General features: G+C 41.6%; 1 protein-coding gene across 4 annotated transcripts in view; it reads left to right on the forward strand.

Annotated features, from left to right (window-relative positions):
• lrba (LPS-responsive vesicle trafficking, beach and anchor containing) overlaps positions 1–27,440 on the forward strand; it is a 158,939-nt gene that overhangs the window by 103,392 nt on the left and 28,107 nt on the right. For all 4 annotated transcript variants that reach the window (XM_028403060.1, XM_028403068.1, XM_028403050.1 and 1 more), the window contains 7 exons: positions 12,386–12,503; positions 12,633–12,735; positions 13,967–14,082; positions 14,182–14,294; positions 19,442–19,582; positions 20,593–20,712; positions 23,162–23,314. In XM_028403060.1, coding sequence (XP_028258861.1) covers positions 12,386–12,503; positions 12,633–12,735; positions 13,967–14,082; positions 14,182–14,294; positions 19,442–19,582; positions 20,593–20,712; positions 23,162–23,314 — 864 coding nt within the window. The remainder of the gene's footprint in view (positions 1–12,385; positions 12,504–12,632; positions 12,736–13,966; positions 14,083–14,181; positions 14,295–19,441; positions 19,583–20,592; positions 20,713–23,161; positions 23,315–27,440) is intronic.

Genomic DNA, 27,440 nt, shown 5'->3' on the forward strand with positions numbered 1-27,440 from the left:
CAAGGAAACAGATCCCCTCACTCTCACTCATTCATATTGGCCCCCGTCCCGTCTTAGACCCCTCCCTCCGTCTCTCCTTCATGCTATTCGTTCACTCTGACAGAGTGCATCCCGAGATGGTCAATAAATCGCTCAGCCTCACCACAGCAACTAGTAGAGTGATGGGTTAGGATGACCTTCTTTCCTCTTCTTTTCACTCTTTGCCCATCTTTGATTTCCAGGTACAGTAATTACAGCACCTTATCAGAGACAGACTTGTTAACATCAGTGCTGTCATGTGTTCCTCATGGATTTTCCCTGTCTTCCTGTTCTCAATTTCCAGGGTGAGTGTAATCTCAGGCATCATTCCCCCTACGGCCCACTTTGGCTCATCCACTCATCAGGAAAACCAATTATTATCATACTCTTCCTCTCCTTTTACCTCATGTGTGTGAAGTCACAACCTGGGCTTTGGGAGAAGTTCAACATTAGAGTCATATGCAAACAATTTAAACTGATTCCAGCCAATTACAAGAGATAAAGCCAAATCCAGGTTTCAAGCTTCCTGAACTATATTTCTGTTTCCCAGTTTACAGTTCTGTTCTTTATCTCTAAATCTATCTCACTCAAAATATACATACACCCCAACCGCTACAACTGAGCTGATGAGTGAGGTTATGTCAGTGATGATTAAATCATTCTGCAGGGATGAGGTCAGCAGTCCTCTGGCCAAATGTGGAGTGTTTAAGAAAGATGGAAGACAACTTATTAATAATGGACTTAAAATCTTTGCAGAATTTGAGATAGTGACTATAACTTTTGCATGTGACCTTAGCATCTGTTACACTCATATTTATCATCTCACATCTGGAACTTGGCCGTATTTCTCTGTATGAACAAGCACTTGTACAGGCAGAGGTCGAGATGTATTTTTGTTTTTGTTTTTTGCTTTTTCTTTTTCATCCTTCCTAATACGGTACTATGTCACCAGCAGTTCAGATGTACTGTATTCCCTTGTATTTGTTAACAGACATTCAAGTGTTTAATTTGTGGTTTTTCAACTTTACTTAAAGTGTCACCCTGCAATGCGTTTGTGGTCAAACAGCAGTGGTTCAGACTTAGTGCAAGCTGTACCATTGTTACTGTGATTGTCTGAACTTTGCTCGGATAGACAGATGGCTTCACCTTACTATCAAATCAAATGTCGGAGGTGCATGCTTCAGATTCCAAAGTGTTTTGTAATCAGTGATTGTTCACCTGAAACTGTTGAAAATATACAGAATATGTCAGTTTCTTTAATTTGACTCTCAGTTTTGGTTCAACTATTTGAGGCACTTTGCCCTTGACATTTACAGACTGTGACTCTTGTGCAAAGCAGGCTGATGAATCTGGGCAGTGAGTGGTAACCAGGTAGGACAGGTCAGGGAATGACGATTGCCACATTGGTAATCACAGAGATAACCATTAGATCCCACAGTCTCATCCCACCTTCTAATGATGACTAATGTCTCCCTTTCAGTTGCTCTCCCTTCTCTCTCTCTCTCTCTCTCTCTCTCTCTCTCTCTCACACACACACACACACACACACACACACACACACACACACACACACACACACACACACACACACACACACACACACACACACAAAATACCCCACAAATAAACATGCCCCCTGTTTATGACCTGACTTTGGACCTTAACACAACCACAGGCCACTGTGGCTGAGACCTGGCTCACACTTAACCAAGCATCTCCAGACAAAGAGCTTCCGCTCCCTCTTTGCACCTGAGCCTAGACCCTCCATCATGCTCCATCTCTGGGCTTGACTGGGCCATTCAGGGGGCCGGTGCCTCCCCTCCCTTCCTTTGATTGATCCCCTCTCTCCATCATTTATTCCCTTCGTCTGCCTCTGACACAAGTGTCAAAGGCAGCACACCAGCCTGATGGATAGGCCTGTTTATGGATGCCAGTCTGCCTGGTAGGCCACTGATATTACAATCAGCACCTGTGTACCTGCTGTTCTCACAAGCCTCTGTGATTCAGCTGAGGTCAGAGAGACACACAGCTCCGATTGAAAGATCGATGTCCAGCACAGCATATTGGAAATTGGAGTTGTAAATGTGGTGTTGTTTTGTCAGTTGGTTCTGTGCTGCATTCAGATGATAAAAGCAGATCCATATGTCACATACAATCTGAGTAAATATTCCACTTCATTTTATTTGCATAAATCATAAATTAAAAAGCAGGATCCCTCACTTGTGACATGAAATCAATTATACCTTTTAATTCTTGAAAATAAATTAAAAAAAATTAAGTGACACACTTTGTTTTTATAAAGTAGACTGACAGCACTGATGTGTACACTCTATGTGCCAGAGAGCAGAATGCTACATTGCTGAATTCTGGTGCCATTATGGTTAATGATCCATCCAGTCTGGTTTAAATGGCACAACAATGGGGACATTTTGGAGGCTACATACTTATTTCCCATCAGCAGAGCTTTGAGAAAATAAGATGCAGTATGAAGATGGAATAGAGAATAAAACAGAGACTTATATAAAACAAGACTTAATGATAAATGTATTTTGGTTATAGGCATCTATCCCGTTAACATAACATCTCAATATATACAGACTCTGCATCTTTTTTCCTTGCATCATGGATTTTCACTTTCATTTGTTTAACCCTCAGGGCTACCTTCAATTTTCGCTACGTTCACAGTGCTAGGGCCCAAACGTGTACCTCTCTTAAAAGTGCTATAACAATGTCATACATAAATATTTTTTTTTTTTACATCTTTTTAATTTCTTTTTAGCAATGTCAGACCTAACCATAGATATAAAGTTTTTTATATTTTTATTTTAGTTGTCATAAAATGGACAATTTTTAAGAAGCAAACAGAAAATAAGGATAGTAGTACGTAAGTATAAGTATGTATATAAGTACAATAACAATGTCATGTTTTTTAAATTTCACTGCATCAAATTTTTTTAAATAACTTCAGACTTAATTAGACATTGAACATTTTTTATTCTTTTTTTGAAATATTTTTTTTTACATTTTAAGGCAAACGGTGCAGATGACATTATGATGCATTTTGCAGACATGGGCCCCACATTTGGCACAGTGGCTCCACACACGTCTGCGCTGGAAGCACAGAGTGCACTGTTTGCGGCTTTTAGATGGCCCTGGCCCTTCTTCTTCTTCTTCTTTTTCCGTCTTCTGTGCCTGAAGAATCAGGCTGGTCCTCGGGGCAACCATATCCTATAAACCAGAGTAAAAATATGGAATACAATTGAATAAATAGTATATGGCTATATCAGACAATCACAATAATAGCTACATAATAATACTACTACATAAAAATTTATTTACTTAACATGTACATAAGTAAAAAACTTGGGTAATAATTGATATGTTGCGCTTACCTGGTCCAGGTTGTCCACAGCTCCTTTGGCTTTGTTGTAGTCCAGGATGATCTGGGCTTTAACTTACCACACTCCTGGACTACTGGCTCCCCGTGTTTTGTACTGAGGAGGACCACATTTTTCCCCATCTTCGGTACATGCGACACCGCTGTCCAGTCCCGGGTGAATGCAAAGCAAGAGGACAGTACCTGTCTCTTCTTCACGGTGAGCAGCTGCTGGGGGAGCTCTGGTTTATTTTTTCGCACTGTCCCGACCAGAGCCATCTTCCTCTTTTGGAGCTCTGCAGCCAGGGGGAAAGATGTAAAAAAATTGTCTGTAGTCACTGTGTGGCCTTTAAGATCTTCGGTTAGCTGAAGGACCACCCGCATCCCCTGGTTCCGTTCTCTGGGTGCTGATGCAGCAGACCTCCCTGTGTACAACTCCAATCTCCATGCATAGAAGGTCTGCACGTCACTCAGCACCCAGATTTTTAATCCGTTTTTGGCGGGTTTGGAGGGAATGTATTGTTTGAACAAACAGCGGCCCCTGAAAGGGACAAGCTGTTCATCAATACATACATCCCTCTCTGGGTTATACATTTTTGGGATGCGGGTGGCCCATCGGGTCCACAGATCTCGCACAGGAGCCAGCTTGTCTCTCCTGTGTCGCTCTGGCTTGGACAGTCGATCATCAAATCTCATGGCGAGGTTGATGGAGGAAAACCTTTTTTGGGACATTGTGGCTGCAAATATGGCCCTCCCCCGTTTTTTCATCCCAGAGGCTCTTTATGGACTCATGTCTGGACCGGTATACGCCGCTTAGGATCAGCAGCCCCAGGAATGCACGCAGCTCCTCAAGATCCACATTTCTCCATTGTGGCACTGAACGCCTTCCATGCATATTTGTAAATTTCAAAATCAATTGTATGATGTCCTCTGAAAACAAAAGGTTAAAAGCGCTCTCAGGGCTGCTGATCCTTGCCAGAGCAAAATGTGTGGGCCCCGAGGAGAGGATTGGAGGAGGGACAAATAGATGCCTTTTTTCATTAGTGGGAGACCACATCACTTTACCACTTTTGGAACTCCAGCGAGATCTCCAGTTGCTGTCATCCTCTTCCTCCTCTTCCCCTTCCTCCACTTGCTCTTCCTCCTCTTCTCCCTCTTCGTCCTCAGTGGTGCTGCCAAGGTCCTCCTCTGGAGAAAATTCCTCTGTGAATGCATCCTGGCTATCAGAGGATGATATATTTTCTTCAGTGGCTTTGGGGGACCTCAAAATGGCAGCAAGTGCCTCTTCCAAATTTAGCCTCTTCTTCATGGTCGCTCGTGGTGAAATGACTGGCCAGTGCACACGTCCAATAGGAGAACGGACCCTGTCTGATCTATCTTTTGATCATTTGAATTTTCACGCATGCATGCACACACACACACACACGCACATGAACGCACACGTGCATACACACAATATATTCTCAACAACACTAACACCACTTGTTTATCAACAGCCAGATGTGTACCTTGGGGCTCCAGACGTAACAAAAATGTATATCTCCTATTCTGTACACCTTGCAATAGTGGGGACAATTGATTTTTGTAAATAATAAAAAAAAATCCTGGCCAAGTTTCGTACATTTAACCTTTTAACTGACAGATGAAAGGCTGTTCCATACTCCGCGAGACAAAGAGCGGAGAACGCGCTCCACGGGTGGTAAGAGATAAATAAAAAAGGTCTTTTCCGCACTGAGGTACCATACTCCGCGAGACGTGTGTGTGCAGAACACCTCATACGGCCTGCCCACTAAACTATAAGGAAAGACTTTACTGAGTTTTTTAACACACCACAAGGACTTGTGCCATGGCAAGAGGGCATTATACAGAGAGGGTGCCTGCAACAGCGTGAGATGTCCGGCGATGAGTTGTGAAAATGCGACATTAAAAGTAACAATAGCAAAGATATACAGACATTGTTAACGAGCCTATTATGCCCGGGTATGTAGGAGTATATAGAATGGTAATAACAGTCACCATCTGGTATGTGTGAATGGCTGTCTGGAGTTATTGGTGACAAATCACCCTCACTTGCCTTATTTTCTTTTATTGCTCATCATGCAAAACCGGTATGGTCTTATCTAAATCTGTTGAATCAGTGCTGTTTATACACCTACCTATATACCTGGAGAGGCTCCTGCGCTTCTCCACTTTCATCACGCCCACAATAAATTCCGACCAATCACAGCATGGTTGCCAAAATTCGGCCCGGACCCTGTGCACAAGAGTGCGGATCAGCGGGTGGTCAGAGACAAAAAATGACGTCATTTTGTGGGCGTAACGTCTGCACGGGGGAAAAATGTCTTTGTCTCGCGGAGTATGGATCCAGCTATATTGTTAACCAAAAGACAAAAAAAAGCAACATGTACACGTTTGGGCCCTAGGATGCCCAGTTATTAACGGCTCATGTAAGATTATTTTTTCATAAAGGCATTCTGTAGTGAAAAATAAAATGCTCATTGGAAGGTAATTTAAACCCTAATTTGTCTAAACCCCCATCTATTAATTTTCTTTCGTTAAAGGTGCAAACTGTTTTAGATTAACAATGGCTGAGATTACTTCTAGTTCCAATCAATTAAACAGACATTTTTTTTAATTGAGGGAAATGTCCAGTGTGGTTGAAACCTGAAAGCAGACAGCCTATGGATCAAAGTGTTTGTCTGAGCAGAAGCAGCAGAAGTGTTTGTTTGAAGAAGTGTATGATTTCTTTGTCTGTCAATTATCTATCGTTTCCTTTTAGTCAAATGCCCATCTCACAGCCAATGGTGGGAAGCTCTTTCACCTTAATTAGCCCTTGTGTACTGTACAATCTCTAAGACTGAATTAGATTTTTGTTTTTTGGTGCCTACATATCAAGAATAAGGTATTTTATCGCCTGTGATATTTTCTGTCCTTATGATGGGATGACATCCCTGACAGGAAGTAGACAGCATCCACTGTAAGCACACTAAACTGAAGGTGCTTGCCAAATTTACAACATTAACACAAAATGCATGTGACTGATAAACCTGTAGGTTCAATTGAGTCACCTTCAAATTCTCAAAAGTCTCCACAGTCTTTCTTTTATATAGAAGTCCTATTCTTTTCCTCTTCTTTCGCTTTGGACAAGCAGCCCAGAATTCCCCAAGAGGGGTGTACTTTTCACCCCACACCCACTTAAGCCGCTGACAATAGCCGGATTAGAAAAGAATTTACTTCATGAAGCCTCACACCGACCCCCCAAAAAAGCCTATCCTTCTCTAAATGGCAAAATAGGAGACTGAAGGAAAGCGGGGAAAATGCGATAGGAGCCGGTCAGCGATTTTAACCTGTCTGAAGTTTGCGATGGCAGCTTTTAGGAGAGCGGAGCCAATAGCATTGTGTCTTAAACACCTCCTGTGCTTCAGTGGAGGCTCTGGGCTGTCTTCTTGATTTTCTGAATATCTGTGAAAAGCATATACGTTCTTATTCACCTTTTCCTCATGGGCCAGTGTTTATTGACGTGCTTGACCAATCAAGGAATCTATTTAAACTCTTTCATTCCAACAGGTGCCGTTCAATACCATTAAGCCTTACATTTGCTATGGGTGTAAGGGGTGCATAGTGTGTGCTGTCCATAAACGGAGCTTGTTTGTGTTATGTTCTGTTTATGTTCACTGACTTAATATTGTGCTTTAGTGTGGAATTAACTATAGTTCAATTAAAGCTCCATCTCGTAGTTATAGATATTTTATGATTATAGTTTGAAAAGGTGTCATGGTAATGCAAAGACAAGATAGCAGGGAGAATCTTGTCAGTTTAAGGATGTCTGCTGTGTTTCACACAGCTCTTCCCTTCACTTATGTAGCCTTATCCATCCTTTGTTCACTGTCACCTTTGAGCCTCGAACTCTGCCCTTTGTGGCCTTAGTCCAAGCAAAGATGGAGTAAAAAGAAACATGTTGACTATTTATATTAATAAATCTATACAGTTATTTTATACTCTTGATTTTTTACATTTCTGAAAGTCATGTCTGTGTAATTAAGAGCTGTGTAGCATTGGTGATATTTTAATCTTAACCTAAAAATTGTATTATAAATCACATATATATGCATATAGACCTAATACTGCCAACATTTATTTGTTGATTTACCACTGTAGTATCTCTAAAGCATTTCTAAAGTTTGTATAGCTTGCCAAAAGCTAAATGTTTAATGAGTTAATGCACTGAAGTCTTCACTTCACTACCAATTAACCCCAGGACCATTGCAGCATTTTCCTAAATCCACACAAGACCCCCTTTTTGTCCCCACTTCAAAAAGGCTAAGCAGCCAAGCAAAGGAAAGAAAAAAAAGGCTAACCTGTTAGCAAACAGTGAAAAGGGCCAAAAGGGGTTTAATCCTTATTAGGCTAAATTCAGACTAAGTGGCCCCAAAGATCCTTTCAAAGGGGAGTTACTTCAGGGAGTGCAAACTCTTGCTGGGTGACGTTTGGGACTGAATACTTTGAGCCTTTAGGCTTCATAACCCTCCACTCGCTGCAAGCTGGGCTTGTTTATTTTGCTTTAATTCTCTCACACTCCAGCGCAGCTTCTTAGTTATGTTTATTTTTTTGACTTTGTAGTTTGTTTTACTTCCCTCAAGGCAAATAGACCTTTATGTGTGACCAGTGATTACATCTTGAATTAGTTACATGATGCTTGAACAATTGGGCCTATCAATCACAGCTGGATGCAGATTGACTCAGCTTTTAGTAGTATATTTACAATGAGTATGAATTCAGTGTTATCCAGAGGTATAAGAGATATACTTTCATCCATCCATCCATATTTTATTATATTCAATATAACAGTCAAAGTTTGATTTTTTACTTGTTTACCGAGTGGTATTTTCCTCTAGCTTCAAAAACCATGGAGCACATAAGCAGTGTCATGCTGTTGCCAGTGGGTTAGAGCCACCGATGCTTCAGGAAGACTGCTGGAGTGTGAAAGTACAGTCACATGGCTATACTGTCCAGGTCCATGACTCCAGGTTCTTTTGTTGCTAGCTTTGTTTTACTCTTGACTGACGTGTTTAGCCCTGACATTCGTCCTCGAAACATACGCACTGTAATGACCTGAAACACATGCCTCTTATCAAGTCTTTATCACCAAAACACATCGTTTCATTGTTCTTCATCTGTCTTCCCAGTACTGTATTCTCACTCTTGCTACCTCTCTCTGTGTTTTTTTCTTGCTATCACTCAATCTCAAAATGAAAATCTGTCTTAATTGGCTCCAGAGGGCTCAGGGAGGCTTTGTGTCAATGGTGATGAGGGTCCTGATTGGTCCAGAGGCGCTAGCAGCCAACAGACCCTTGTTAGTGTGTCGGGGCCCTTTGCTTGCTCGTTAGTCCGATGAACTCATTTACTGATGGGGGTGACAAGGCCTCGTTTACCAGTGTGGAACAGAGGAGGGTGGGGGGAGGAAGATTATGGGCAAGCAACAGAGAGGAGTATTATAAGAGTATTCTGCAGATGCACCATCTAAGAGTGTCAGAAAACCCTTAAATGTCAGCTTGTGTTTGTCTTCGCTTTCTTTCTCATTTGCCGCTGCAGTAAAAGTGCTGCCGGCGTCTCGGTCCACTGAAACTCTGTTTATTGCAGATTGCTTGATTCTGTGGTCAGTCAAGTGAGAGAGTCTCTTCAAGGCAGTGAAGTAACAGTATGCACTGCTTTTGACTTTTAAATAAAAACAGCAGAAAGTCTTAGGCGTGCATTGTTTACATGTCCACAGGTTTTTTTTTATGAATTCTATCAAGTTCTCCTAATACTGCTTGTCCCTTGTCTCTGTTTTGATGTTGATGGATCACCTCTCTTCCTCCCGCTCATTAATTTCATCACCTTATCTCCCACACCACTTCATTTGACCAAAAGGTAATAATAAATCCCCCATCCATTATCCTTTAACTGAGGCAGTGATGCGGAAACACTTAATGACGGGCAACAAATTGAACTTCAATCACCTCTTTTTTTTTCCTTCAAGGATGCATATTAAAAAAAACACAAATATGTATACACACAATGCTTCTGTGGAATTTTAAGGCATTTTTCTACAAAACACAAACACCATTTTATTTTTTCTCCTTTATGACAAATAGGGATCATTGGTAACTGGCAGTAGCTTCTCTCCTGTTCAACTCGAGAGTCTTATCAGCCCAAAAACACACATACTCAGCCTGGGCGACAGCAAAGGCAGCTGAGAGCCTCATCTATCTTGAGCCATGTTGTTGATAGTTGGCCTGTTGTTCCTTTAACTCTTCTTCAATCCAGCACAGATTCAATTAAATTTAATTTGTGCCAGAATGTTCTTCTGCTTGACTTTACTCATGTATCTAAAGTGGCAGTGGATGGTAAAGGGAAGGGTGAATGAGAGGGTTCGCTGGCACAGACTGTATGCAAGATTCAGCGATGACAGTTTCTCTCTGTGTGTGTGTGTGTATGTGTGTGATTACACACCGTAGCCACAGTCACTCGGTCCCTCTTCATGTGTCCCTCTTCATTCTGCAGTCTTTTGGGCATCTGACAAAGACAAACGACAGTGCTTCAGAAATGAGCTGCAGCCCGCCGCACAAACAGGTTGAAGGAGGAGGAGGGAGAGATGGAGAGGGAGAGACAGAGAGGGAAAAAAGCCGTGCAATCAGGGCTGGTTCCTTTGTTTTCTGTTTGGCTGTGTCCTCTTGCATGACGCCCTGAAATTGATCTCAGTAGGCACCATACTTGAGACCATGGATAATGTTCCAGCTGAAATGAAACGTCAATAAAACTATGCTTTATATTCAACCAGTCGATGATAGTGAAGCTCCTAATCAATTTGATTATTGTTTTACAGAGTATTTTATCCTATTTTCACCCATTACGCTTTTATTTCACTGCTTTCTCTAGAATCAATTTTAAAAGTCATGCTAGACTGGCCCAGTCAAGGATTTCTATTTTTCTTGTTTTTATCTGCTACTGTAGCATCTCTTTGAGTCTGACTGGTCCAGTTCCTCCATTACAATATATCACAGAGGAGGCTGGCTCAGTCATAACTCCAGCCTGGACAATAACCTCTACACCACAGTAATTTGTCCAGACGTGGTCAGAACGGCTAGAGCATTACGGCACGGATAGTTTGTCACGCTCGTTGTCACATACTCAGCTTTTTCATCTGCAAGGGAAAGGGCGCTGGTGATAGGGACAATGATCTCGGGAACATAGAGTGCTATTTACAGCGTTCCAGGAGATTCATCGGTGCAGGGACAAATATGATATCTGGCTGCCTCCACTGCTGTCATATCTATCTATGGAATCAGGGACGGCAGCTTCATCAGTTCAGCGCTGGGCATCTTTTTGACATCCAATGTGAAGCCTGTGAGTGTACTTCTGGGGATGAAATCAGTCAACCACTCCCTGTCGGAGGGGAAAGGTTACACACCAAGCTTTCATTCTTTATATACCTGAAGACAGGAATTTCATTTTTGATCAGATTGTAAAGAAACTGATTGAAAAAAAGTCTTTATGGCATAGCCTGTATATAAAATATTAAGGACATTATTCAAAGCCTCCGCACATACTGCAAACATCATCATATGATGGGAACTAAGCTTCAAACACATTTCTTGTACAGTACATGTTTCAAAGATTTTTAGTTTCTTCAACTGACTTCCATTTCTTAATTTAGCTAAAAGTCTACGTTATTATGGGAATTTGTGTTTTATGAGGACTGGATTGATGTTGAAGCATTTGTTGTTTCTAATTAAATTTGCCTTAGTGTGTTGGTTATGTGTTAATGGAGGTATAAAAAGTCCGGACCAACAACTCAACACCTACCTAAATAGAATTAGGAGAATTTTATAGGAGTATATTGCTCTTTTCCCCCTGGTCTTTATGCTAAGCTAGGTTAGTTCATATAATGCTTCCTACTTAGCAGACAGTTCTTTTAATAAACCTAATTAAAACTATGTAAAAATGGTGCTCTTGGCATTGATAGTGGTTGGTGTCGTCACTGAAAACTGGAGGCCGGTGGATGCAGCCTTAGCTTCTCCAAGCCACTAATCCACATTTAATTGAACTCCAGAGACTTTGAAGTGAGACTGTGATGCAGGCAGGTCTTATTCCTCTGAGACATTGTGAGGGAGACGCAGTCCTCAGCTAAAGGCCTCAGCTGGTCCCCTCGGCTGTCCCCTGCCGTTAATGAGCTCCTTTAACTTAACACTAGGCCTAGCTTGCTAACTGAAATTTGAATATTTTAGATTAATAACACACATCTAAACCAGACTGTGACAAGCTGAAGTGTCCTTTTTACCTTTCCACCACATCCCTGCACGCCCCCTGTCAGGAGACACCTTTGAATCTAAACATGGATGGTGAAACAAAGTAGTGCTAAGTAGGTTAGTTACAAACCTAAATGCTGGATTAGTAGGAGCACGAGTCACCAGGGCAGGGCTAAGCATCTGGGTCTGTCAGGCTCTGTGACAGTCGTCAGAATGCTCTGACAATGACCACAATCTCCATAGGGACGGATTAAGTTCAGTTCATCGAAGCATTTTTACATGTGGGGCTAGGTAACATATTATTATTTGACCTCTGTCAGTTAATTCCATGGAAATCCAGAAATTAGTCTTAATCTGATGTTTAGCATAAAATAGCCATATAACCAAACTATTAGTTCAGAATGGATGATCTTTTAGTGAACATTTCTGTCACTCCTTCCAGCTGAAAAGGATCCATTCTCTTGCTAAAGGAATCTCTTTTTCATTGAGGCTGATCAATATAAGACATTAATCGTGCTGTTCAGGCTGTCGTGCCATTGCTGTGTGAAAAATGAACTAGCCTGGCCTTCTGTCTACCCTTCTTCCCCTTTCCCTCACTTTCCTTTAATCTCTCCTGTTATTTTTTTAATTTCACCCTTTATTCTATTATTCTATTTAATTAAACTCACAGTATTCATTTGTCTGCTTCCCCCCCGTCCTTTAGATTCTAGCCTACACAGAAAGTCTTCATGGAAAATGGCTGTTCACAGAGATCCGAGGCGTGTTTTCCAGACGCTACCTGCTGCAAAATACTGCTCTGGAACTCTTCTTGGCCAACAGAAGTCAGTTACAGAAGTTCTTATATCACTTTCACATTTTTGGAGTAATTTAATTTTTAACAAATAATCAAGTGAAGACATAGATATGAAGAGTTGGTGAACTTTAAGATGTTTCTGCGTTTCTCTCTGCAGCGGCCGTGATGTTCAACTTCCCAGATGCAGCCACGGTAAAGAAGGTGGTTCACAGCCTTCCACGTGTTGGGGTGGGCACGAACTTTGGCCTTCCACAGACGAGGTAAGGCGTTTAGCATTTATTAAATACAAATGCTTATGGTAAAAAATGATAGTGGATGAAGAGGATTGTTTCTTGCCATTTCCATCAGTGTGATGGAAATAACTTGCAAGCCTGCAAGGCACACCCCCGCCCCTGACCTCCCTTACATCATGTCTACTACTACTACTCTGTGCAGGCAGAGCTGTTTGTGTTGTCAGTGCAAAAGAATATGGATAAAAAAACAACTAAAATTTTGCCTTGGAAGTTTTCCTAAATTTCACTTATAGTATACACTCTACATTGCCCTAATGGTGAAATAATGTTTAATATAAACCTTGTAGAAAATGTTCTTCTTCATGTTTAGTCTAAGAAAAAGAATGGTTGTAAGACTGAGCCAGTGAGCAACATACAAATTCACACAGCACCATAATAGAGGAAGCTGTGCAATCAGTGCATGTAGGAGTGTGTGTGTGATATACACAAGGTTTGGGTAAGAGAATGTGTGTGTTTGTGTTGGGCTCATTAATCAAGCTAGTTTGCAGGCCACCTTGCTTCCTCGACCTGAGGACAGCTGCACAGAGCAGCTCAGTGCACACACACACTACACCTTACACAAAACAACACAAATGTATTTCATGTCCAGAGTTACAGCTATGCCATCATTATCCGGTAATATAGTCATCATTATAGTTCGATATAATACTTGTGCCACTATTGTGTGCCATCTGTCTGTTCTCCACTCTAAATTTCCATGTTTATTCATGATGTGATCTAAAAAGCAGAACCCTACAAAGAAAGTTATTTAATGCCTTTATTGATTTGTGACAAGTTAAAATATGTGTGCCTTATAGTACATTCGTATTCAGAGTCACATTTTCACTTTTTTTAGAGGCCTAATGACGATAATCTCACATGCTGACATTGATTAATTCCATCATTTTCCTTTGTTTTAATTGGATTGGGGGTCATTTGTTTTCGTCCTACTGCATACATCATGCTCTAGGGCTGTGTGTGCGCTCAAATATGTATATTCTATCCAATTTATTGCACATTTGTCTTCTTAATTAGCAAGACTGTAAGTTCAATATATTTTTCATGAAATGACATTTGTATTGCAGAAGTCTAATTGAGCCCAGGGCTTTCTCAGAACCTGCTGTTCTTGTGATGTGGTGACTGTCTTATTGGACTCTATTTGTCCTTACCAGGCCACGAGATTTAAATAACTGCAAATGTAATTTTTTCCTTTTTATAGGCGTATTTCTCTGGCCACACCCAAGCAGCTTTTCAAGGCCTCCAACATGACCCAGCGTTGGCAGCGTCGCGAGATATCTAATTTTGAGTACCTGATGTTCCTCAATACCATCTCTGGTAAGGGCACCACCCAACACAGTGTGGCAATGATTGCTTTTGCTTCTAGCCTTTGTTTAAATAATCTTAAATATTATTTGTTCTCTCTCTTTCTCCTAGGCCGCACCTTTAATGACTTAAACCAGTACCCAGTTTTCCCCTGGGTCATCACCAACTACGACTCAGAGGAACTTGACCTCACCCTGCCCAGCAACTTCAGAGACCTGTCCAAGGTACATCACTAGCAGAACATCTCCACCTCTTTTACTTTAATTGACTTTTACTTCTTTGTGTGTGTGCATCAGTGCTTTAGTTCCCTTGCTGTGTAATTGCCATTGATCATAGTTTAGGGAACAGCTCTTTAATCACTGGTGGGAGATTGCTATCTTTGCACAGGCGCAGCAGCTCCATTTCTCCTCCTTTTGTGGTACTTTGGTTGTTTAAGTCTAAAAAAAAGGTTTAAAGTTACTGGAAAGTGTTTTACTTTACAGATAATGTGAATGATTAGTTGTTGATTTTTGTAGGCTGAGGCAGTCCTGACCTGCTGCACTTAAAACAGATTTAAATCCTTCATGCTTCTGCTCTGTAACTCCCAATTTCTGGTTTAGCTATCATTGTCCATCCATAAATCTGCATACATAATTGAAGTCTTTCAAGTTTGACCTTCTGCATCACACCAGGAAGTGAAGTAATACTCCCTGGTAGCTCCAGGCATCAAAAAATGGGGCTTAAAACAATGAAACCTGCCGTGAGATGCTCCCTGGCACATAAATACATGCGCTCAGGCTGCTAAAACTGCTTAAAAGATTCTCCTCCATGTTGTAAGTAGACATGCAATTATTTACTCACATTAACTCCCTTAGTTTTACACATACACACTCACAGAAGAAGAAAAAAACGGAAAACACACTCCTTAGCACTGCAGCTTCCCTTCATTGGATTGAACAGTCCAGAAGTGGGAGGACAGAGGATTAGTTTAGGAGTGAAAAGATTGAGTGACTGTCAAGCTGCTACAACCAAAATGACAGAATAAATCAGCCACGGAAAGAAAAAAGTGTGCGCTAATGGACAGGGGATACGTTGGAGGAAATACTTTTTAGAATTGTGCTTGAGGGCATTTTTTCAGGTGCAGAGGTGGACGAACTCATCAAGAGAGACAAAATGGAACATGTTACAGTTAGTGTGAAAACATGACTGCATTCAAAACATACTGCAGTAAAAGAGATGATATATATGATGTGTATGATCCACCCTGGGTTATACACCCTTAAACATAGTTGAATAACTACACTACAATCTTACAGTATTCTGTCTTCACAGTATTATGACAGATTAACATAGTGTATTGTCTGGATGATGTTGCTCTACAGATGCAGTGAATATAGAGCATTTAAAATTTGGTCCGTGTGGCACTCATCACTGTGATAGCCGAGGAAATGACAGGGATGCTTGAGGCAGATGGGAAAAGCTGGAGTTGATTATGTCACTGATAAACCAGCTATACGGGCATAATGAGTTGTTTATGTATGTGATCATGATGTGTAACAGAATACACTGTGATGTTGCTGTAGGAACATGGTTGAGTGAGAGATAGTTTGTTGCCAATTTCACATTGCAAATATAATTTTCCTTTATGAGAAAAAAAGAAATCCCTGCACACATAATTTCCTGGGTTAGTGAAGCACTCACACTTACATTGCTTCACACAGCCCTGTTATGTTGATTCAAACACCCCAACAGTCAACACCTTGTCCTTGCAGTTCTCCTCTGTCCTGCTTTCACTTTTGATCTGCTCCTTTTTGTCTCTATCCTCTGTTTTTAGCGCTCCCAGGGTATGAGCCTGTATAATTTGTCTGTTTATCCCACTTGATGTATGCAGAAATGTGACAGTTCTACTCGGCCCACCAACACACACTCACGCAAACACGCAAACACACAAGCACACAGCCATTCCTTTGGTTTCCTAGCCCATTTCTAGCTCCCTGCTTTTATCCTTCGCGCAGCCGTAGAGTTTAGACAGCTCAGCCTCTGCTTTCAGTGAAGCCTCGCAGCCATGGGGACTGAAGGGGGAGTTGGGTAAAAGGAGGAGAAACAGAGAGACAATCAAGGAGTCAAAAGGAAGAAGAGGAGAGACTACGCAGGAAGAAAACAACATCATTTGCCATCCCTTCATTCCTAGAGCACAGAATAGCATCACAGAGGGAAGGAGGGGAGGGAGCGGGGCCAATCTTTATTACATCTGTTTTATTCATGTTGTTGACATGTGTGTGATATCAGTGTATGACCACTGGAGCGTGTCAGACTGCAGTGTCTGGAAAAGGGCAAGCAGCAGCGTGCAGCCCTCCAAATCAACCCCCACCCTGCAGTCCTGCACCTACATCTTTTGTGCTCCATGTTTCTGTTCTTTGCAAGCTAACGCTTTGTGACCTTCAGTTATGTTTTTGCTGTTCGTGTGTCTGCACCTTTCACCTCTCTGCTTTTGTTTTTGTTTTGTTTTTTTTGTGTCAGTTTTCATCTCCCTCCATTTGCCTCTCACTCCTGTGTTTTCATCCTGCACATCTCTCTTATTCCCGTCTAATGTCACGTTGGTGGTTGTCTCTTGTAGAAACAGGTCATCTGCGAAGCCTCCAGTGACATTGAGAAGCCAAATTGCTATGAACGTGTGTGTGTGTCTGTGTGCGTGTGTGTCACTGTCATCATTCCCAGCACAACAGAGGCCACACAGAATTTATGTTCCCGGCTACCAGAGCCATTCTGACCCCAGGGACTTTCTTATCATAAACTCTAACCTCAACCTGACATCAAACGCCGACCCCCGAGATAACATTGTAGTCACGATAAGCCCTCAGTAGAACGGACTGCTAGCGTTGTAACTCTCCTCTGTTTTTGAATCCTCCACCGCATTGTACACCTCCACGTTGTCACACTTTTCCCCACAAAAATATACTTGTCACTCATAGAGATGACAGCTGTTACACAGCCCTCTAAACCACAAGGAAGATGTCAGTGAAAAAAGATAAAAACATGTTTTCATAGATGAAAGAAGAAGCATTTTAAACAATGATTGGGGTCAGTCTGAGCTTCTGATTTGAAAGCAACAAAGCAGCACATCTAAAAACAGTTAAAAGATTTGTAAATGTATTTTACTACCTACATTTACATAGCAGCAGCAGTAGCAACAGTGTGCACTTATTGAGCATGCTCTATACCTTTTGTGCTATAACCTGCTACTCGCAGCCAGATCAGCTAATGGTGTATTGATCTCACCATACGCGCCCCATATGTTTATCCCCCAGGCCCTCCACACCATTTTAACTGTTTAAATAGGACATTATACATAAACACTCTTTTCAAAAGGTTCTTGTGATTTATGTCTCAAAGCACCAGTGATGCTCAAATTGTTGGTAAGCCATTATACTTCATTACCGACCCATTATTGAAAAAGCAAAGTAGCACAGGTAATGTTGTTATAATAGTTCTCAGTAAAGCGCATATTGTTATTTTATCTTTGTGTTCAAACTGGAGATAAGTTGGATGAGAATGTATTAAATAGATTCTGAAGGACATTTTTGGTAGTGCAACACATGCAGCGTTATCTAACATTTTCTGTGTCAAACTACAGAGAAATTGTTGATTTTACTTATTATTTGCCTGCAAATTATTTCCTATTTTGATATTTTTTGTTCTTTAAAGCTACATTTTGACATGCTTAGAGAAGCAGAATGTATACACAGAATGTGTATGTATGTAGTGTGAATTTTACCCCTTGTATCATAATAGGCTGTATATTATATTACGAGATGATTGCTTGTGCGCAGCCTTCATTATTTAGTCTTTTGATTTTTGCTAATTACAACTTTTGCATGTGCATTTCTTTAGCAGCTTCTTGATGAAGAACAGATTAAGACTAATCCAACATTAATTTCCCACTGTTTACCTCTCCAAAGCACCAGCACAAGTCGCCTTTGTAACTTACTCCTCTGTCTAATTAAAACTACGAGATTGATTCATTTGTCTGAGTGCTCATCAGAGCGCCGTTCCTTGCCACAACATATTAGGCCAATCTGTGTCAGGGTGGCAGCAGGCGTTCCATCAGCACACTGCCGGGCATTCTGCTCTGATGTACGGCGCCGTCACTGCTGCTCTGTTGCAGCTACTGTAAGCTGAGAGCGCTCGCCCCACAGTAATTTACAGCAGTAAACAATGTCGGGCTCGAGCAAACCAACAGCCCCCACATGCACTCACACACAATTCTCCCTCTCCCTCTCTGTCACTGTGGCACTTTCAGTCTTTTTTTATTTTATATGCCTCCTCACCCTTTTCTTTTTTTAATGAGCCGACTGTTATTAGGGCTATAAATCAGACCAATGGGTGTGATGTATAATTCACTGTGTGTACTCACCCACCCCAGTGGCCCTGAGGAAGCCTACCGTGTATCACTGTCAACACAGAGCTGCACAGTGTGGCGGCACAAGGTGTTTGGCTGTGTAAATATGCACACACTCAGGAGCACTATTTACTAAATAAATATCAAAAAAATCACACAATTCAAAGAAAGCAAACACAAAAGCATTACACAAACGCACGTACACAAGCATGCTCCATTACACCCACACAAAACAGTAGCGGTAGCACAGATCAATATCGAAGTCCTGCCCTGGATGCATCTTGCTGTGACAGGCACCCTATGATATGAAAGAGATCCAATTGATCCACACCATACTAGGCCCTCATCCTCAAAAGACCATCATTCCATTACCATCGATCTGCTGTGTGTGTGTGAGGGATAGAGATGATGGGGGGGTTTGAGGGAATGAAGCCTAGCCAGCAAAAGACTAATAAAAATTGAACCAGCCTGAAAGTGATTCCTATAAATGAGTATTTAAATAATAGGCGAGCAGCACAGGGTTATTGGTTTTTGGAAAGTGATGGAAAATTAATGCAACTTAACCATTTTTCTAGGCTACAAATAGGGCTGGTGACCAGTGTATTAGTTACAGATTAATAAAGGCAGAAATTAAAGGAACCAGCGGCAGTGCTATTGATATTCCTCGTAGGCACTCTTTCATTGGAGCACATTAGTTTTCTTTGACAGACTACAGCTGCAGGGCCTCTGTTTCACAGCCTCTAAAAAGCACTCTGTGGGAAAGGATTGATCTCTGAAGGGAAACATCATCTAATATTCATTTGAGATTGCACAATGGTGACTAGCTTCATTTGCCTAGCAACTGTTATGCTGCCAAATTGATCCCTGAATGGTCACTGAAAAATTCAGTCTTGCTTTCCTCCTGCTCTGTAATAGTGAGATGAAGTCACAGGTTATTTTTCTGTGTTTAAAACATGTTTTTTCTCTCTCTCTCTCTCTCTCTCTCTTTTATAGCCCATTGGCGCTCTGAACCCAAAGAGGGCGGCATTCTTCTCAGACCGATATGAATCCTGGGAGGATGATCAGGTGCCAAAGTTCCACTATGGCACCCACTACTCCACAGCCAGCTTCACCCTGATGTGGCTGCTTCGTATTGTAAGTGCAGTGCCTTTAAATGTATATTAATAATACTAATAATAAAATCAACGCCATGCATCCAAGCAGTTTAATGTACACACATCCAGGTTTTTCTCTTTGACTCATACTGTAGCTCTACCAAATCCAGTTAAATCAGGCCTCTAATTAAATTGACAGTGTATGTTGCAGCTCTACTATAATAAAACCTGAAGCTGAAACCTTTTTCCACATAAGAATAACAAGTACAGAGGTGTGTTTTAATTTGTTTTTGAAGACTATATGCAGGGTTCAGTTCTCTCTCTTCCTTTGTTGAGTGGATACCATCAATCTTTCCATACTGCACTCAGGGGAGCGGGAGGTTACTAAGTTTCTCCAATGTGTAGTTTTCTGCTATTATTGTCCCAGTAGCTCACTGTCTCAGTGACTCCCAGTGGAGTTACCTCATTGATCCCCTCACATCATTAGCTAGCTTACTCTAAAGCCCCTTCACCAGGAGCTCTCACTTGTAACTCTCATTTAAAGATCAAATTTACCATTAAGTTAAAATTGTAAAAAGCAAAAAATAAAAACAAACGTATTTTGTACTAATTTACAGTGTACTCATTTTGTTGTTTTAGCTGTGTGATTACAAAACGTTGTGGTTTTCCCCATCCACTTCTTTCAAAATAAACAAGGCTCATGTCATTTCAGCTTGATTAGCCAGCTACAGTATTAGCAGCATGTTGTGTCCATGCCATTTGGGGGCTGTTGTGTCACAGACAGCTATTGATCTCTCCTAACAAGATTATACATGATTAGAAATGCATCAGCCGCACAAGTGTATTGACTTCAGTAGCTCACTGGGAATGTTGTGATTTCACTTTTGGATCCTGGTTTATTACATGGTGAGCAAGGAGAGCCTCGTGCTATGTTGACCTCGGTTGACCCCTGTGTTTTTATTGCAGAACAAGCAATCACAGTTGGGTGTTGCCTGTTAGAACAGAAGGCTCCACAACTCAGATTCATAGTCTCTTTTTTTTAATTGACAGGAACCTTTCACCACCTTCTTCCTTAACTTCCAAGGAGGGAAGTTTGACCACGCGGACCGGACCTTCTCCTCAGTGTCCCGGGCCTGGCGGAATTGCCAGAGAGACACATCTGATGTTAAGGTACTGCTTACATATGTGATATGAAAATGTTTGTAGAAATAAAGGAGTGCAGGAGAATAAATCCCCTCCAGCATCTTTACAGACAAAAGAAGAAAAGGTTTCAAAAGAGTAATGTCCAGTCACTACCAATCATTATCCTTAAGCAATGAAAGCTTCCTGGTCTTCTGATCAAAGCGTTAGAGTAATCCTCATCTGTCCCAGCCGTCTGTCTCAGATTCAGCCAGCTATAACATGGACTTGAATGCCTGCCCGCTGGGCCCCCAAACTCTGCTGAGCTGTTGAATCTGCCCTGCTACAGCACAGGTCATTCTTATACTGAGGGCTTTCGAACCCCCTAGCGCACGCTTTAACTGCTCTCCTAAAACATTTACAACTACAGTCAGACATTCTCTGTCAAAGCTGGGTTTTGCTTGCTCTTCTGGCGCTGGGTCAGTGGATGGGGGAACAGCAGTGGTGTTGGGGGTTTTGACGCTTGATTGCGTTTACCACCCCCCTCACATCCCTTCGATAAAACATGTGGATTGTGTTACCGTGTAGCTGGCCAATGCTTGATTGCGAAAGCCCAACAACAGCCCTCGTTTGCTCTCTCAGTCTAGACCTGTCAATGTGGATCACACTGTGAGAGCTCAACCTCAGATCAAAACAAAGAGGAAATCTGGACCACATCAGTTTGTTTCCATGTTCAGTTTGAAATTTTAGCATATTTGGAATGAAAGTCTGCCGACTTTATCCACTCGGATGCACACATTCATGTTCTAAGCAATAGAGGAATTAGGGACGAGATGTATCAATTTAGTATGCTAAGTACTCCATTTAGCTTTAGTGTTGGGCCATTGATAGCAACCCTCTGTCCCTGCCAGAGGGCAAAAAGCCCCTGTGTTTTCATACGCCACTGCTAAAGAACGGGTGATAATAGGTTACAACACCCAGATTCAATGTGTCTCTAGCCTGGGTGACGCTACAATGACCTCTCATCCCCAATCCCCTGACCCCTAGCCTCAGCCCAAAGGCATCACAGAGGCAGGCCGAAGAGAAGCAGGGTTAGAGGTAGCAACAGTGGAGGTGTAGCAGGATAGCCCAGAGGCCAAAGCCCCTTCCAGTGACCCATGACAGGACAGGATTGGGGATCAGAGGGGGTGGCCTCTGACCAGGCTGGAGCACAGGGGCCACTGCACATAATGGTCCATGCAAGGCAGGCTTGAGTGTTGGGGAGTGAACCTCTCAGGATTTTGTTGGTGTGTTATTTGTGTGTGTGCGTCCTGCTACCTCCTACTCAAATTTACAGCAGAAGGCAGCCAGTGAACCAGGGTGTGCAGGAGGCCTCTTTAAGAGGTTGACCTTTAGTTTTAGGTCAGGTTTTGTGGAGTTAAGAGTTTTCAGAAGTGAGGAAGTGCAGTGTTGTTTTAAACCTGTGTGTTTGCTTGCTCATTTGATTAGAGGTTTTTACCTCATCAACAAGAGGTGCATGTACGTATGCCTGTCTGTCAGGGTGTGGTGATCTGTTCATCTGTGATGATAGACTGTCAACATCTTTGTATCTTTCTGTCTTTCATGAGAGGACCTGTCTCTGTATTCACAGATATTCACAGATTCACTCCCTGAAACCACTGATCCTCATTCCATCAAATTCAGATGTTGTATTTTTTTGTATTTCTGTACATCTTTGCACAAACATACCACACTTCAGTGTAAAACAATCCTTGTTTTAAAGTGCATGTCAAGACCTTGGGAGCTATTAAGTTTTATGTCAACAGTTTTAAATATTTCATGCCATCCTGTTTTTTGATTGTCTCCCATTTCGTGAGATATCCAAACAACAATAACAGTCCATCTAAAAGCCTGAAAGGCAGTGCTGATTTATCTACATGTTTTTAAGCTCAAACTCAACCTAAATGTTTATACTCATTGCGGCAAGTTCTGCTTTGTTAAGAATGACGAATGGCTAAACATATGAGGTTACATCTCCTGTCATGAGTGCATTTCTCTTTACAATCCTGCAGTTTGAAAATACATTGTGTTGTTTGTGACAGCCAAATAAAATCGTCAAGAGAAAAGACGGAAAAATCAGAAGTAAACCAGTTTTCCTGCTGCTTTGAAGCAAATAAAGAATTTCAGAAGACTGAAAAACCACAGCTGAGTGTGCTCTCTGAGGGTTTTTACTTCTTATGCCGTGGCAGGCAGCGGATCAGCAGTCAGAGGTGCAATTTCCTTTAAAAATTGAGGAAAAACTCAGGGAACAATACTGTTTGATTGACATACACTAATCAAAATTTCTAAAACATTTTCTGAAACTGTGTAAGAACTGCAGTTTTGTTTTACTTACTTTTCCTGAACCAAAACATGCCCTGTGTCCTGTATTGAAATATTTTGACATTTGATTTTGATTGTTTGATTGTTCTTATGGTACGTTTGGAATATTCAAACACGTCTGTGTGCTTTGCCCATTCAGGAGTTGATCCCAGAGTTCTACTATCTGCCCGAGATGTTCGTCAACGCCAACAGTTACAACCTGGGCGTAATGGAGGATGGGACTCTAGTCTCTGATGTGGAACTGCCACCCTGGGCCAAAAGCCCAGAGGAGTTTGTGCGCATCAATCGACTGGTAAGACACATTAGTGGTACACAGAAAGTGTGGAATATCTGTTCTGTCTAGGAGTATTCCTCATACATCACATAATGCAGGCCCACTAGAAATGCTACTTTGAAGAGACAATGATATTTTCTGAGCATCTCACAGTTGTTCCTGTTACCTGAGCCTCCCACCTCTGTGACATGCCCCAACCCTCAGATTGCTTTGTAAGCAGTCATCTGACATTGCCTTACCTAATATCCCTATCCTCCTCTTCACCTTTCTGTCCCTGTTCACACACATCTGGTATGTGTGTGTGTGTGTGATTGTAACTGTTCAGAGAAATTATGCAGTATCCTCTTACTCATCTCTCCTTCCTGTCCGCCTGGCCCAAACCAGAAATATTCTGTGTGTATATTCATGTCGGATGTTGTCAGATTTGCTGTCATACTTTTATAATAGTTCTCTCCTCACACACAACACATTCACACACACACACACACACACACACTGTTGAAACTAAGGGAACTCTTCCTATCATTACCTTGCTCTGCTCAAGAAGGTCAAAAAGCTGCAGATAGGGTTACCATTTTTTATTATGTCTTGCTGGAATTGTTTATCACTTATAATTTTAGCCCATCCTCAAAAACCTGTTGACTTCATGTTTTTCTGACACTGAAAAGTCAGGATGTTTTTGTAAAAAACTCTTGTTTGTATGTGCACAAAGAAAAACTGGCTTGAAGTAAACAAAAAACCTTCACATTTACAGGCCACATTCCCTTTTACTTTGTTTGTTACGCGGTTGGAGCTTCATGGGTGACGTGTGCCCACAGTAGTAATGGGTGCTGATGAGGCTGGGTGTGCTCTGTGACCTGTGTCTGTCTTATAGTGGGGCCTGTTAAACAGCCCGCTGATATGACCAGGCCGCTATCATTAATCACATGGTCCTCTCTGTTCAGCTATCAGCATGGTCTCCATCACTGGTTTGGCATACTGGTTTGCAAAGATGTACTTACACGGAACTACAGTTTGTATTAGTTTGTGAGAAAAGAAGAGTTAGTGGCGATTGTTTGAGCAGACTTTTGTCATGTGCAGAGAATTCATCAGCCTAGCTGTTCCCCTTAGAGCCTAGTTCACCTATGTGCACCAGACACAATGGCCGCAGTGTGCAATCAGAGGGAAAATTGATTCTTTAGCTCTTCTGGCTGCTTTTTAAAAAAGAAAAATTAGGTATAGTACAAGTTTTTCAAGTGTGTCAGTCTCATCTACTTATGTCACATTAATTTTCATCAGCATCTTCCATTTGTCCTCATTTACTGCAGAGACCATATGGACTTATCCAAGGTAACTACTTTCACACTAGCTAATGGTTAGTTGCTTCTATCAGGCTGATAAAATTCACCCTGTGATCTTGTTCTCTGTACAAATTAAAACATTGATCCACTGTGCAGCCGAGCTCGGCGGGCAGGAATAGGAGCACAAAAAGATAGCAAGCTCGAAGGAGCAAGGAAACTGCAACAACTCAGACTGTTTGTGTAACTTGGTAATCTATCACTTCTATTTCTATAGACTATAGGTTTCATGCATTACAATGTTTTTTAATTATACATTGTAAAGGTTTGCAGATTTGCTTAACCATTTTCACCATTTTAACAGACCTCACCATATAATGTACCACTACAGATCAGTTTAGGGCGGTAAAGGGAGGGATACGTGGGTGGACAGGTCTCTGGTTGTGACAGATAGCTGGCATTAGAGGGTGTCAGCTGGCAACTGTGGTACTGTTGGGAGAGAGATGAGCATGGTAGTGAGGAGAGAGGAAAAGTGAAGGAGTTAATGGGCTGTTTGGCTCTCTTTAGCTTGTCTGCTGCTAATGGCCTCGCAACACAAGGATAGACAGCAGGAGTGAACACGCAAACACATGCAAATGCACACACGCATACAAACACACACACACACCGGCTGTCTTCTCTCTGGTTATGAGCCTTAGATGATTAACAGCTAATTAGGGCCCAATCTGGAAAGGCCATTAAAAGCCTCTCTCAGTAAAGGATTGCAGGCTGCTGCTGTGCAAAACAGCAGCGTGTTTTTGTTGTTGTGAGTGAGAGCTGCATGGTTGGTAATAAAAAAAAAAAAAAAAAAAAAACTAGGAGAAGATATAAACATTACATCAAGCTGTAGCCTGGTTTATATTGCTCTGCTGTTGGAAGTGTCAGAGTTCATCACTGATGTTTAGCTAGGAGTGTGTTGCATGGCAACAGATTAACTGCAAGTGTATGCCTACACATTGTGCTATTCAACTCCTGGCTTACACAGTCCTGAGGTATTCACTTTAAAACCACAGGTTTGATGGGCTGAGGAATAGTTGGATTTAAGACAGACTCACTGGAGACGAAGCACCTCAGCGCCTCAAGATAAGCATGAGCCTCTGTTACGCTGAAGTGCCTACAGTATACTTAAATGCTTGCTTGTAACGGCACACTCCTTTTTTCCTGGTCAATCACACAGTCACACACACATCCATGCAGAGGCACTGGGGTCTTGAGGCAGCATGCCACAGAGATCAGGGGCTGCTTGTTGTTTTTACCAGGAGGTCGGAGGAGAGGTTAAGAACTTGATCCCTCCTCCACCAGATAACTACATTTCTCTGGGCACTGTCAGCCTCTCTGACATTCCGCTATATATGACCATGTCTCACTTCTTGGGTCTGCTAACCATTAGTGCGATAGCAGGTGATCGTGTGTGTGTCTTCTTGTGTAAATTTGTGTGTATTATTTGCATGCACATCAGTGTTTACCTGTGCTGTCATGTGTCCAGGGTTCACTGGAGCTACTGATTTATAGCAGCTTTATGCTAGAATGACCTAAACAGTGCAGATTTTAGAAGCTGGGTTAAAGACATTAAATGGCCAAATAGAGAGTGGTATTTGTAGTATAACAGCCACTAATTGCTTTCTTTTTCCAACTGTAATTCTTCCTCTGAATGCACAGTATCTTCCTCCACCATATTGCTACTTGCTGCTGTCCTTTGTCTTCTCCATCACTAATGATGATTACATTAATCTACACGTAAAAGTGTGGATTGTCAATATGTGACTAATGCTGATGTAAAATATTTGTTACCAAACTAAGTGTAATACATGGTTCTTGTGTCCTGTTTTCATCTCTGATGACTGTTTCCTATATTTTTGTTTAGTCACTAAGGCACAATTTAAAAAATCTGGGTTGCAGTCACCAGCTACACCACTCCACTACACCCCTATGTACGCTGCTCAGTTGCTGCCCCATAGTTCACGTTTGGTTTCTTTCAGTCATCTGAGCTCTTGTAGTGCTGCTGACAGACTTGCAAACCACACACATGGGAGAGAGGGAGACAGCACATTACTTTCAGCCTTTTCCCCCTTATAGAGCATCAACTCACTCAAAGCAGTGACAGAGACATCAGCTAAAATGCCCTCACAGTACGAGAGAGACTTTCTTTTAGTTGAATCTGCAAAGTCGACTGAGTGATGGATCTGATGATGAGAGTGTTTGACCACAGGTCACCACTACACAGACTAAACTCTATTGTAATACTTTTCTGTAGATTCTAGACACTTCACTTTAACCTACAAAGTAATTGGTCGACATAGTACATAATAGGAATTGAAGTAAAAAGTGTTATTTCCTGCATGACAACTGTCATCAAGGTCTTTTCATTCTCTTTTCATATAAACTTGACAGAAAAATCTGCTGATATAAAAGCCATTAAAGGTTTGTATTTTTAGCAGGCAGAAATTTGAAAATCAGTCATCTTATTAATCGTAGATCAAATTACATATAATGTAGAAGGGTTTGTTTTACTGTCGGTCACTGAGGAAAAAAAAGACCCTTTACTATTTAAAGTCAGATATCTGAGCTCAGAGGCTGCTGCAGAGATTGGATTTAGGTCAACCTTTCATCTTGGTTAACGATATGAATGTTTGATGTCTTCGGGGAGTTTAGCTTGATAATCAGCTAATTTATTGATATAATCTGAGGGCTGATTACTCTAGTTGTAGCTGATTATAAGACAAGTTGTTTTGAGGGTTGGAATCTGTGGATTGGCATGTTTTTGATGGGTTTAAAGTGGAAGGAAGAATGATACCATGTTTCACATTTGACCTCACAGCTGTTGTTTC

Source organism: Parambassis ranga, chromosome 1, assembly GCF_900634625.1.
Source record: "Parambassis ranga chromosome 1, fParRan2.1, whole genome shotgun sequence".
NCBI classification, from domain to species: Eukaryota; Metazoa; Chordata; class Actinopteri; family Ambassidae; genus Parambassis; species Parambassis ranga.